This window comes from Rhopalosiphum padi, chromosome 2 (assembly GCF_020882245.1).
Source record: "Rhopalosiphum padi isolate XX-2018 chromosome 2, ASM2088224v1, whole genome shotgun sequence".
Classification (NCBI taxonomy): Eukaryota; Metazoa; Arthropoda; class Insecta; order Hemiptera; family Aphididae; genus Rhopalosiphum; species Rhopalosiphum padi.
The window spans coordinates 88,141,131-88,156,075 of NC_083598.1; the positions used below are offsets into that span (position 1 = coordinate 88,141,131).

The following is a 14,945-nucleotide window of genomic DNA, read 5'->3' on the forward strand; positions in this document are numbered from 1 at the left end:
GTAACATATTAAGTGTCCCTGCTCCCCCCTCCCACAAGGTCAAGGTAAACAATTGTAAATACTTTATTTAATAGGTACCTACCTAAAAATACATTAAAAAAAAAAAACCGGAAGAAAACGGGAATATTTACGCAGTAACCATGGTTTTCGAAAAATCGATTTGGTTTTTTTTCGTTGTTGTTCAAATTCACAAAGAACCTAGCATAGGAAAAAATGTGAATGATTTTGTCACGTAATGTTAACTTCGGTGTCAAATCAAAAAATCAAGGTTTTCGGTATATGGTTTTTAAAATATTATAAAAATTATTCATACAATATAAAACGAGACTTCAGAAAATATTCCAGACCTATAGGCTATAACGTACAGAGTATTTATATACTCCGAGTATAAAGATGAATTGATTAATTTAAGTTCAGACGCAATAGTAGATTTTAATTATCTGGTGGAAAAATTAAATCGCCAAATACTGGTTGCTGAACAGTGAATATTGCAAAATACATACTTAACACAGGCCAAAAATATACAGATGTAAAATACTCATGAACATTCGGTATATTAAAATAAACACAAGTATTTTAAATAACAACATTAACTTAAACGTATAATAAAATATATATTTATTATTTCAAAATATTTTTCTTATAAATTGTATAAAGAATACAAATAACAAATGATATATATTTTTAATTAAATTAATAATTGTTTTATGTTTTTCAATTTAGAAAAGTAAAATTACTTATTGAAAAAAACTACGTTTTTAATAGTTTTTAATTATACTTATTATTTAAAAATAATAACAGTTTAATTAATATTATTATACGATAATAAATTATAACAATACAACAACTGCAGTTCTATTCATACCCCATATTATAGGTACTAGGTATATGTACTTATAACCATTGAAATTATAATATTTTAGTTTGTAAAATCAATGTTAAAGCACAAATACCGTATTATATTAAAATATAAATATTATATTAATATCCTACACTATATAGGTGTAATATGATATGTATATCGTAATATAATATAAAAATAGTAATTGTGTGATGACTATAAAATATAGAAATCTCTATATCATTACAGCCATAGCGATGATGATAATAATAAAAGTTGTAGACCCGCTGTTACAGCGGATTTCTGCACTAAGCCTTCTGCAGCTGATGAGTGACTGTGGTGATAGCGTCCTCAGACTTAGCAGATCCGTTGCCGCTGTCGTCGGAATCTTGAACGGCGTGTCCATTTTTATCACGCACTTTCAATCCCAATCCTTCGCGATACTCTCTGCTAAGGCTCCTGGCCGTCAAACTGTGTACCTTTAAAAAGTACAAAAATGAAACAAATAAGATAATTTACACACCCCGTCAATATAATAATATTAATATTCAGTGACATGCCTAATTCACCGACATAAAAAAGTTGTTAATAGTTTTTAACACATTCCTAATTTGTGGACATCTCCGTGTTGGTATCGTAATAACTAATAATAATATATGTGGTTGATTTATTAAATAAAATTATAAACAATTATACCTAGGCAATTGAAATTTGTGAAGTTATCTTATCAAGAATATATACGGTGGTTAGTATATTAACTGTTTCAAAAGTTGATAAAAAAATTAACTTGAGTAAATTAAGTTAACTTAACGTTAAGAATGTTAAGTAATAGTGTATTTAATGTATAAAATCATTGTATAATACAAGGTACTAGGTAGCGTTATGGCCGTTATGCGAGAAAAAAATAAATGTGTCAGTTTTAACTTAGTTATAACTCCTAATGGATACACATGGTTTTAAATAAAACGAAGTAAACATTGAAAATCAAAGAATTGATAATCGGTGAACTGGGAAATCGCAATCGGACAGTGGTAAGTGTGCGTGTGGAGAAAGGAGGGTTAAAGCTTTTGATAAAAGAATTTTCTGCCATCCCCTTGTAAATAACCATTTAAATATTCGTATTTATATAATATATTAATATTAGTTTGTGAAAACAATGTGATAGATAGGATGTAGGCATGTAGCCCATGTAGAGATGCATCGTTATGTACGTAATCGTAAATCGTATTGTTATAGTGATCCCTTACGATTCCTCCCCACTCACTGTTGTCAATGTATACCAAAAAATGTGCACTATAATAAATGTATAATGTATATTTAAAATTTTAAAGTAGATTAGGTGGATGTCAGAGTCGGCGATAGACCTTCAATGACGTATATATCCATCTATATAATATCTATACTATAATATTATTATTTTATTGCCCATCGGCCGCGCCCAGTGTTAAATTGCATTTATGTCTACATACACAGGACAACAGTAAATCTATACTATCAGTTGTCAATCCGTCTTATTAGTGTCTTATATACCGAGTTCAGAGTTGCACACGTGTAATAATACTGTATTATCACCACACCTATTATATTATACCATTAATTTTTTTTTTTCATAAAAAATCATCCAATTATAAAATTCTTATAAAGTTATACTAAAACATCAACATTTTAAGAGAAAACTTTTGGACAAGACACAAATAAAATCGTCTCCGATAGTTTTTATTATTGATTTTCTACTTCTGATATCTTATAATTTCAGCTGTGTAAACAATGTTATGTTAGAACTTTAGAAGTATAAGGAGGACGATTTTAATCACACTATATGGCCAACGGGACTGTGTGTGAAGACTTAGTATCAGAAAATTTTGTTACTATTAATTATTTAGTCAAGTTAGGACATATATACATAAGTTAATATGTAATATATAATAACGGTGAGTTTTATTTTAGTACATCATCTGACTTATATTATTAGAGCATGCTCATTACTCATATATTATAATATGTTGAGTATACACTATAATACTATATTATAGTATATTATATTGCCGACAAATGGTTTTTCGTTATTATAATAGGTATATCACACATAATACTATCGTAATTATAGGGTTTTACGAATTTCGAAAATGTGAAACTGTGACCTTGTCTAGTAGTCGAAAATGGTAGTGGTTTAACGTTTGACCAATGTACGGTTAATCAACGGCGTACATTAGCTTTGTTACAAAACCATAGGTTTGCTCGTGTGTATTTATATATAGTATTAAATATTAAAGTGGTTTAGAAGTGAAGTCGTATTGTTTCGATTTTCATTCTTCTTAAATTTTCGACATTATTTTATTAAAATATAATATCCAATTATTATGTACCTACTAAAAAGAAAACATTTTAATATACGATAACAATATTCCTTTATTTATGTATATTGTAAAAATAATACTGATAAAGTGATAACTGAAATCATATGGTTTAGATTTTAATTCATAGGTACTAGTGTACCTACTACTATATTATTATTGTTAGATGTTTTCATATTTTATATACTTAATAAATACTTTCTAAAGTGCACTTTTCATAATAATTCAAATTCCCAACAGATACCTAGATACGGTATCCAATAATAAATAAATAGGTACTCGTGCACGTATTTTATTATACTAGAAATTTATTTAAATATTTTAAAAAAGTATTAATATTTTAGGGGAAAAAATGCTATCATTTAATACCACAGGTATAAAAGTACCTACTATGCGTTACATATCCACATAATCATCGATACGAATTCAATCCATTCTGTGAGTGCACAGTATAAATATACCTATCCATAGATAAAAGATAGGTATGCATTCTTGAAAATTTGTAACGGTCATTTATTAATTTATTAGTTTATTACAAACGAGGACACGCTCACTGAATTGTGCAGTGAAAATAGTAAAAAACTAATTGTTACAAGTTACAACACATCATTATATATATACTCATACCTAACAATATATAACAATAATGTATTTTAATTTTAAACTCTAAATAATACAGACTTTCAATGAATCAGAAATTATAATACAAAAAAAAACACTAGCAAGTACTGAGAAAATTCTTTTTAGAAACGCACCATTTAAATACATTTATATTTATAGTATGTATACCTATAAACTATTATAAAATTTATACTATATTAGCTATATTATACTTGAAAACTAAAAATTAATGTTAAATTTCATCGCCACGAGAAAATTCAAAAGTGTTATTTAAACTTTATTATTTTAATACTATTGATAATAAAGTTAATAACAATAATCAGCGTTTTTCTGTACCTATATGCACAATCTCTTATACTATAAAACGCTTATGTTATGATATCATGTTGTACACTATTAACTATATTGCTGTATAAGTATAACTAATATATAATAATAGGTATATCAGAATTGAATACATTATAAGTACACAACATGTTTTTATTTTATATTTTTGTAGCATGTTGTTAATGTTAAATGTCTAATAAAAATAAAAATACAGATGAACACATAAGAAAACTGCAGATAACAATATTATAATAATAACAGAAAAATATCGATAATTACACGTATAATTATAATACACAAGTACTTGGGAGAACGTAAACTTATATACGCCGAATCAGTCATCGTCAACCTGTCTATATTTATATACATTATACATACATTATATACATATACACACGCACACTAAACATTTAATACTAATCAAACCTCTTTTGGAGGCGGTACACCTTTGCAGCGTAACATACAGGTGGTTTACTTACTTGTCTGCTTGAGTTCTTGCATGTATTTTCAGCGTTCTAAAAGTGTGAAAAACATTTTAAATTAAAAACTTGAAAATTGTATTATAATTTATAATAATATATTTAAGCGCATATCCAATAAAAAATAAATAAGGGGATTCAAGAGCAAAAAGTAACTACCAACAAAACGGAATCAACTAAGTGGAAAAAACTTATTATTCTTGATAAATAGTATTTTAAACTGTTCTCATGGAATCCAGACAGTATATTAATTATATTTTAGAAAAAATTTTGTTTTGTAATGGTAATTATTTATTAATTATAATATATAAAACGCGAGCTCGGCTTCAGTAAATTGATATTCCATCGATCATGTTAGATTCTCTTTTGATATGCCACCACCGAGAAAAATATTATGGATACAAATCACACAACTTATAACTATAGTACCTAACTAGGTATAAACAATATAACAATTTCGATTGCACTTACGTTAGACGAAAATTGTTTGGCTAATTCTCTGACCGAAGGCATACAGTGCACGTCTTCGGCTGATTCCGCGATTGAACCCTTAGGGATACCGACGCCGCTCTCCCGCCGGTCGGTCCACGAGCACAATTGGACCAGTTTATCTTGGCGCTGCGGGCCGCCGCAAGTGCCAAATGTCGCGAACGAGTCGCTACTGGACAGGGATTGTGGCGTGACCGGCGTGGAGTCCTGCAGTGCGCCGCTGGTTCGCCGCACGTCTCCGTCGTAATTGTCTCCGCCGATTTGTACTACCAGTTTGGATACCTTCGTCTGACACACAACACACATCGCGGGTACGTGTTTACGCATCATTACAATATTATAATTTATAATAAATTCAATAATCATCAAATTGGAATTTGTTTCAGCGTTAAGGCCGAGAAGCTTGCATATTAAAATATATTATTTGCGACTAGAGACGTGAGCCCGGATTAAGTTTACCAGAGTAGAGACCTAAGAGCGAAGTTGATTGTTGGCCCCCACAATAAAAAAAAATATATAGTCAGAGATTTTAATATTGCTCAATCCATTGGAGTACCCGTATAAATGTAAAGGTAACTTAATAATATATTAACAATATTTAATTCAAACTAAAATACTGTAAATCTAAAAATGATTTAAGTATTAAAAAAAACGTATATAAAAATATATAAATTACCAATAAATATGTATGTGATAAGTGTGGCTCTTCACTTAAGTTCCCAATTTAATTTTAGCTTTTATTGTAGAGAAAAAATCTCAAAGGTGCTGAATTGATAAAAAATTCGTCTGGCTAAGTCCTGCTCAGTATTCTAAATTATGAAATTATTATTTAACCACCGATGCCACCTTGCCATTATCGAAAACCTAAAAAGTCATTAACTTATTACATAGATAGGTGTTTAAGTTAAAATGTAGTTTTAATATAATAGTAGGTAGGATACATATTATTATCGAACAATGACATAAAAGAAAATGATTATGCAAATAACAACAGAAGTAATCAATATAAACGTCAAAATTCAGAGAAACCAATACACTTAGCGTAAATGTTACCTATATATAATAATATTTCCTACAATGGATTTATTTTAAACTATGTATTGTTTCAGCGAATAAATGTAGGATCTTTATACCAACTCAAATAAAAACTGCAATAAGTTCTTATAAACGATATTTTTTATTTGAAGTAGTATAGTAACAAAACAATATATTATATGGTAACTTATTTCGATTTTATACCCATGAAAAATATCACATAAAGCCAAAATTTCCAATCTTGGACCATAAACCGGTCATCATAAAAAATAAAATATGAATAAATAATATACAAAACGTCAGCACATTGAATATGGCACGTTTAGTTATTATAGGCACAGCTAAAACGTCTAACAACGTCCTCACTGTAAATGGGATTTTTAACAAAGTTGTCTGTCCCTGTTTTGTTCCTAAACACAGTTCTGGGCAAAGTTCCGTACACTATTGATTTTTCCAGAGTACTGACGTCGTCAACACTAACCTGTTTTTGTCTGGCTTTCAATTCTCCGGACTGATTGATGTAGTAATCTCGACCGTACCTGAATGAAACCAAACCAATTTGATATAATTTAATATTGTAATAATTAGTATAATTAGTACATGGTACCTATATAGGCGCAATTTGGGGGAGGCTTGGGTGTGCTTATAGCACACATAAATTGTTTTATTTTTAATTTAGATTTGAATAGTAATAGGTATCCATAACCAAGAAAAAAAACACGAAAAAAAGTAGAAGAGCTTCAACACCTTCATTTTTTAAATTTAAATAGCACCATTGGGCACCCTATATTACTCACAATCAATAAAAAAAATTTAAATAAAATAAAATCAAAATAGCGACGTCTATAGATTGATATTAGAGTTTAAATTCCATGACTACATTTGAAGTTAATTTTATTTGTACCTATTATTAAAATAATATAATATATTATTAAACGCAGTTATTTTTACGTTAAACAATATTTAATAGATAAAAAAGGGATTTACATTATCTCGAAAATATTCTCCTTTGAAGTTTGGTATTAAGCAATGTTAAAGCTCTGATAATTTTTAGTTTATATATACATTAGACATCATAATTTCGAATTTGCTTGGTGAAATTTTACTATATAAAATATATAATGCTCGTAAGATGAACGGATACAGTATCTATATGTGCGAATCATCACGTACTGTTTTAATTATTAATAATTTATTTTTATTAGACTAGCAAATGATAATTACCGCTGCGTGTCCGGTAACGAGGGGCTGCAGACTATTTTTAACGGACCAGACGTGTCGTTTCCATTGATTAAATTCCTGCAAGAAAAACGTGTAGGTATACGATAAATAATGTTATTAAACCAACTGTTGAAAGTAAACCAAACAATTTTAACAACCAGGTTGTTTGTAAGAAAATAAAAAAATACTCACAATGATGCCTCGCTACTGCTCCTGCTGCCAAACAACGACTTGTACTTGCGCTTTTCGATGTTTTCTGCGGAGTACGGGTTGTTTGTCAGTGGCGCCGCTTTTTCCCACTTAGAATGTTCTCGTTCTGCTATTGTACCTGCCGATTAAAATAAGAATAATGTCCTTTCATTCCTTCTATATAACGATTTATTGTTCTGATACGATGAGAAACGATGTGTATTATTATTATTATATAATATACCGGCAGTGCTCAAGGCCAAAAACTAGCAGAGAACTTAATAGACAAAATCTTTAACATGATATTATGTACTTAAAATGATAAAGTTATATGCTTTCAAATATGCACCATCGATAATATAGGAATTTAAGTATGATACTGAAAAGTTTTCTAGTTTTATCAGTTTTCAAAATGTTAAATAATTTTATACTACGTCCAGAAGAAAAATGATTTGTTAATTTTATATAACAATTTGATTGTCTTTTTTATAAGCTATTTAAAATATTTGTAAAAAAACAATAAATCTTTATAATATGATTTCGTGAAAAAAAAATAACCCAAGTATATATAAAAACTTATATATTAAATATTTTTAAATTTGAAATCCAGACATCACGAAACACATTTGTATCTAACCATTTTTTTTCCTATTTATTTATTTCCTGAAGAAAAAATGCAAAATATGCATAAATTCTTAACTCAGGAATTTATTAACATATATATTTATGTACCATACCCGGTCTGGGAGGTAACGGTTCGTCTTCTTGTGCTACGTTTACTTCGTCGGATGACACCGAGTTGAATTCGCTGTCGGCGGTGTTCGACATTAAACTAGATCTGTAAAATTATACGTGATTGGTGTAATTAAAATAGGTAATACACAGCTAACACAGAATTGAATAGTATATATACATATAATATTTTAGTATATCAGAAAATTAAACACAAATGAGTATGTTTTTCATTACCTTGGCCTAGGTACTGGTTTTTCATTGACTTCTAGAGATTGATCAAAATCCCTCTGATGATCCATAGAACCTTGGCCTAGAATGTATAAAATTACAAAAAATTAATGTATATATATATCTATAATATCACATATTATATTATATAGACTTCGCGATCGCGCGATGCGATACCTATAATCTATGTATATTCCAATAATATCTTACCGGAGTCTACTTGGGAAAGTGCGACGTGCTTGTTGCAAGCCTCCACTATGGGATCCCAGTTGAGTGGGTTGTCTTCTTCACTGCTAGGGCCTTCAAATAATAAAATTCCACCATCTGTAGAGTTTGTATCGACGTCCGAATGTTTCGTCTGCAGCGGCTCTGATTCAAAATCAGCTATTACGGAAACATAAGACATGTTCATCAAATAAGATCAAAAGCCTCGAAATGAATCAAATAAATAATGATAAAACACAAATTATGTATGAGATAATAATAAATGATAATTAAGTTACAGAGTTCGAGCAGCTCGTCCAGTGCCGAATTTGAGTAGTCGGACAGTTCAGACGTTTCATCGGCATCGCGATCGCCTATTAGCGGCCTGGTGACTTCGGATGGATTTGGCACTAACATTGGAACAGGAACAGGATGATGATGATAATTGTTGGAGCCAGAAATCCGATTGACCCTTTTCTTTTGAAACAACCAGTTGTCTTCCCACGAGTCCACCGTAGCGCTTATCCCTTGATCGTCAGGATCAATGGTACTACTATCTGAAAAAATCGATAGGTTTTTACTAAATACATTCGACGAGAGCATAGTATACCACTATGATACTTAACAAAAATCTAGAGCTAAAAATCAAGTTGAGTTTATTATATTATATTGTGTATATTTTAAGATCTTGCTATAAAATAATCGTTTTGCATATAATTATAGGTTCAAACTATAAACGATTATAGATAAAAATTGTTAATAGATATAAAATATAAAAAGCAACAAACAAACTAGATTTAGGTTCTAAAATAAGTATAGAATAAATACAATCATAATGATATATATTATATATATATATATAATATACACTAATAAACGCACGGTATAATAGAGTGCAATCCTGTTCGCGACGTTGAATCGTTGGAAGAAGTGAAAGGTATGTAAAAATTATATATGAATATGCACAGCACTAAGTATGAATACGTAATAGTGGTCAATTCAAACTTATCAATATATATACGTAATAATAAAAGTATTTATAATATTTGCAAAAACCTTCCAATAACTCTATTCTGGTAATAAAAACGTATATAAAGAGTTAATGTCCATATATTATAATTTATAATAGTATATCTAAAATATATATATATATATATACCGTTATTATTAATTTATCATCAACGCGTGTAAAAACGTGTTGTTTACTTGTATGTACATATTTTATGGCTAGACACTCGAAATAACTGAAATATTCACGATAAGAAAAATGACAGGAATATTTCTTATTGAGGCTTTGTAATATTTTATTTTATTATTATCTAATTATACGTATGAATATATGACGGATATGTAGATAGGGTTAAAAACTCGCGTTTTTTTATCTATAGTACCTATACCTACCCTCAATTGAATCAGATCCGAATTCTGGTAAAGGTGCAGTGTGCCCGCGAAGTAATTTCGCGTTTGACATGAACATTCCGATGGCTGATTGCGATCTTTCATCGTCTTCCTCGTCACCTTCGTTGTACCCATCATCATAATCGCCTTCAATATCGGAGTATGTATTATAACTAGTCGTCGTCACTTCTTCCGTGAATTCTTCTACCTAAACACGAATAATATAATACGTATACATATAATATTATACAAACTTTACATTAATATTTTATCTTCGTGTTTTTTATTACTTTATTTAGGCAAACTCAACATTTTAGGAACTACTTGTTGTACGAGTATTAATATGCACGAATATGTAAATTATTTATATTTTAAGTATTTTACAATTAATTATATCACACTTACAGTTAAAGACACTCTAGGAGTTCTCCGCGGCTCTTCGGTCTTTTTCGAATTTAAAGAATTCTGATTTGAACCTACATAATATATAGTATTATTATAACGTATTAATGTAATATATTCACATTAATTATGAATTTTACATAAAGTCTTGAAAAAAATACATACCCGTTTTTTTAGGAGGATATTTAGAAATTCGAGACCTCCCAATTGGGATTTTCTTCTTCGTCTGACTATTAGCGACAATCTGTAATAAAAAAAAAAATTAATTAAACGTGTGATGAAAAACAGTTTTTATAACTTACAAACATAGTTATTATTAGTTCACCGTGACCGTTTAACAAACAACTGCCTTCTAAACTATAAAGGAATGGCAAGAAGCCATATCCAAGCTTAGTATGAACGAAAAAGGGTTTCCACATAACATCATGTAATGTGTTTAATATAAATACCTACGGAAGTAAATAATGTGTAACGGAAATAAATATCGTACCTTATTTAAAATAGCAGTGGCCAAGAGATCTTCGTAATTTTTTTCGTTTAAATCTTCTGCCAATGGAACAGCGCACTTTTTCTGGGCAGCCTTACATATTTATAATTAATATAATTTATTATATTTATTTTAATATAACATTAATCCATTCTCATCTTTAATATAAAAAAATTCCATATGTAGGATAATTTTATCCACCTGATTTGAACTTATTGTTGTTGATTAAAATGTTACTAAAATTTAAACTATAATAAATGTATCTTATTATTCTTATTGTTCCACATGAACATAATAAATTATCATACAATATGTTTGAACAACATTAAATATAATAAAATATGTTGGCATCTATATAAATAGGATATTTCATATTTTGATTTTTAATGGTGAGAGTTGAGAGGTGACACTCCATTTATTTAAATTACTCTTTAAATTTTACTCCGGGTTTCGAACATAATACCATTATTGGTTTATATTTATCATGTAGTAGTCATATTAATAAAAAAAAAAAATCATTAGTTAAATACTCGACTTGTGTAATTCTTGTGTATTTCAGAATATTTTTTGAGTATTATGATTATGCAAGCGAAAAAAATATTGTATACCTATCAGGGTAAGCCTATACATTAAGTTATTAAAATAATCTTATCAATAAAAGTAATATGGAAAATATGTATTGAAAGAATATGTAGATAATGGCGATAATGTTATTATACATTTTATACCTACTTTTCAAATTGTAATATTAAAAATGTATAATTAAAATTCACAAAGTTTAAATTAAAACAATTGTATTTTCAGTAAATATGTATATATTTATAAAGTATGAATTGTTATTATAAATGCTACAGTTTAGCAAATCGTTGCACAAAGTACAATCTATAGGTATTTAATAATAAAATAATATAGCACGCATATTGTTATCTATAGCATATTAATAAAATTGATTTGATAATATATAGTAATTATATATAGGCCGGTGTAATGTAACAGAAATAAACCCACTAATTAAATGATTAATTAAAATGGTAAATACCTATTTTAAATCAATACATTATTTTCTTAGGTTATAAGAGAGTGTAGAACACACAGAATTTATAAAATTCAATGAGACCTAGAAACAAAGGTATCTAATATTTATATATTTTTGTTATAATATTATTTTAGTAAAAACTGGAAGGCTTTGCTAATCAAATATCTGAAGGGAGAAGAGGGGATCAAAAACCTTGTTGACCCATGCTGATCCCTACAGAGACATCGTCTCTCTTTGCATCTTGAAATTTAGTATTTTTTATTTAAAATATTAAATAATTTAGAATGATAAAATTTACAAAACTTTTTTTAAATAACAGTGAGTTTTAAGTTTTAATTAATAATAATTATTAATAATTATTTATTTATTGGTTGCCATATCAATTATATTATATGAAAGATGAAAATGAAATATGTATTCAAACCTAAAAATAGATTTAAAATAAAATTGTGGTAGCAAAAGCATTCCAATCACTGTAAAAACTGACCTGTAGTTCTGGAAGATTTTCTACGTCATAAGACACTTCTTGCAAAATTGTATTTAATTTTATTGGAATATCATCAAACTCATCCGACTCTGAAAAAAAGTGTATACTAATATATAATTTAGGTTAAGTGTAGTTTGTGCTAAAAATATATTGAATCGAAATAATAACGTGTAAGATATTAGCAGTGAACCAAAAAAAAAAAATAATAAATAACGGTTTTCATGTAATCATGTCTATAGACTATAATACTCGTGTACTAAAAATGTTTAAATAAGAAGACAGCCGTTTATTTTTCACTTTCGAATACACTAAATATGTTTTTAATAGATCCTAACGATCCGTTTAGACATATATATTATTAATAAATAAATACCTACCATTTATGATGGAGTGTATGGCTGCTGTCAGCGTGGTGGCCAACTGTTCGTGGTACTTCCAACATATTGACATGTCTAAACCGGAAAAATGTATTGGATATTAATTTTAGTATACGTTATTAGTTACATAGAAGATTTATGATAGGTACGTACATAGCGGGTGGGTGGACAGAGGCGTTAGGCATACGTCATCTAGGCCTCCATCCACCAGCCCTTCCACTAGCCGTTCCAAATAATCGCGGACTTCAAAAAACTTGTCTTCTATAGAACATAAAAAATATTTCAATCAACCGATAATAGTTATTAAAACCTAAAAACAATTTATAATGCTTTGTAACGTCTATAATAAGAAGTATAGACAAAATCGTAAATTTAAATATCCACATGAAAAATGTATGAAAGAAAAATATTATGTATCATACTATCATTTTTAGCAAAATTCGTGCGTGTACTTACGATCATTTTCTGCCTTGGACGCCACTTTCGCTTTTAATTTGGTGTTTAAAATGTCCCGCTGTTGGATGTACAGCAATTTGTGTCTGAAAATCGAAAAGAAGAAAAATTATAACATTAATATAACCTTGTCTCCGGTTATCCATGTCTTTGACGTTTCGCACGGTACAAATAAAATACAATACGTATAAATGTATAATATAGTCGATGACACTCACGATCGCATAATGGGTTGATGATAATATTATTGTGTCGTTGTTTCGTTTATTATTCGATTAACGGCGTTGTCGTCATTACACGACTATACTGTATTACCGATTGCCGGTATAATATTATTATATTATAATTATATCAGAAAGCGGCGGTGAAAAACTTAAACAAAAACAATTCTAAACAACAGGTAAAAAACATAAACGTAAACACGTCCATATCGTTTTGGTCGTCAGTATAGTCCGACAAAAAAGGCCGGTCAGCCATAGGTATGGCGTTGACGCTCATGATCGGACGGCGACGAGACTTATAATAAATAATCAAGATTAAACTACATCTACCTATCGGAAGAACCGGAAGAAAAAATGTACTTTCTCCGCGTATCCCTATACATATATAATATTTATATTGCCGCTAGTGACATAATACAACGTACAACGATAGAACGTCCCAGCCACTCCAATGCATAATACATAATAATGTACCTACATAATATGTATGGCTTATGCCATAAAGCATAAAATTACGCGTGATTTTTATGCACCGGCTTGCGACTTGTTCCCTCTTTTCGACTGGAAACAGTTCAAGTCTCGTATAGTCGTATATCTACTCTGATCCACGTAGCTACAATAATAGTGTTCTATACAATATGTAATACTCCTGCTTCAGGTAATGCAGAGTTTGGGAGTTAGCTATTGCATAATGCCATGAACATATACATATATCTGTATTATAATGTTAATTTAACCTTGGACAAATATACAAATATTATGCCCAACTATATACCCTGTTTAGAAATTCAAAGCATTAAACTGTCATAGACTTACCTATTTAATATTTTTATTTGAATAAAAAATGCGATAAACATTTAATTAACGTTATAGGTTAGTATACTAAACATACGAATAATAATAAGGATATAATATTTGATAGACTACTAATGCACTATGGTTTTCTTTTTCTCAAAAATATCATATATTTAATTCTCAGATTAAGCACATATTAAATACGAACTATATCAACAACTTGCAATGCTATTATAGAATGAAGTTAAACCTTATGGATACTAAAAATATTCTCAAACTAGTAAATATATGATAAAATTAATTTTGGTGAAAAAAATACTTCGTCCGCTTGTGTTGTACTCGTCATACATAACATACATACAACATACCAAATTGGCGTTCAGTAGAACAACTTAATAACTTATGTGTCTTGTTAACTTTAATTTTAGAGTGGATTTACCTATTATTAGAACATTATAAGTATCGTAACGATGATTTTTTTCCATATTTTAATTTTTAAACAAGATATGAGTATGATAATATTACAAATTTAAAATACTTATATATAAATGCTTATAAAATATTGA

General features: G+C 28.9%; 1 protein-coding gene across 4 annotated transcripts in view; it reads right to left on the bottom strand.

Moving 5' to 3' along the window:
• Nucleotides 1–594: 594 nt before the first annotated feature.
• Nucleotides 595–14,945, bottom strand: part of LOC132920232 (uncharacterized) — a 50,752-nt gene continuing 36,401 nt past the window's right edge. For 3 of the 4 annotated variants that reach the window (XM_060982462.1, XM_060982461.1, XM_060982464.1), the window contains 18 exons: nt 13,367–13,449; nt 13,064–13,171; nt 12,911–12,985; nt 12,534–12,622; nt 11,014–11,103; nt 10,689–10,767; nt 10,527–10,597; nt 10,125–10,329; nt 9,023–9,280; nt 8,730–8,903; nt 8,526–8,601; nt 8,294–8,394; nt 7,560–7,695; nt 7,371–7,445; nt 6,628–6,685; nt 5,094–5,399; nt 4,623–4,658; nt 595–1,320 (listed from right to left, as the gene is read on the bottom strand). In XM_060982462.1, coding sequence (XP_060838445.1) covers nt 1,150–1,320; nt 4,623–4,658; nt 5,094–5,399; nt 6,628–6,685; nt 7,371–7,445; nt 7,560–7,695; nt 8,294–8,394; nt 8,526–8,601; nt 8,730–8,903; nt 9,023–9,280; nt 10,125–10,329; nt 10,527–10,597; nt 10,689–10,767; nt 11,014–11,103; nt 12,534–12,622; nt 12,911–12,985; nt 13,064–13,171; nt 13,367–13,449 — 2,191 coding nt within the window. In that variant the 3' untranslated portion in view covers nt 595–1,149. Of the gene's footprint in view, nt 1,321–4,622; nt 4,659–5,093; nt 5,400–6,627; nt 6,686–7,370; nt 7,446–7,559; nt 7,696–8,293; nt 8,395–8,525; nt 8,602–8,729; nt 8,904–9,022; nt 9,281–10,124; nt 10,330–10,526; nt 10,598–10,688; nt 10,768–11,013; nt 11,104–12,533; nt 12,623–12,910; nt 12,986–13,063; nt 13,172–13,366; nt 13,450–13,581; nt 13,877–14,945 lie in introns of those variants that run through there. The other variant, XM_060982463.1, reaches the window with a different exon arrangement.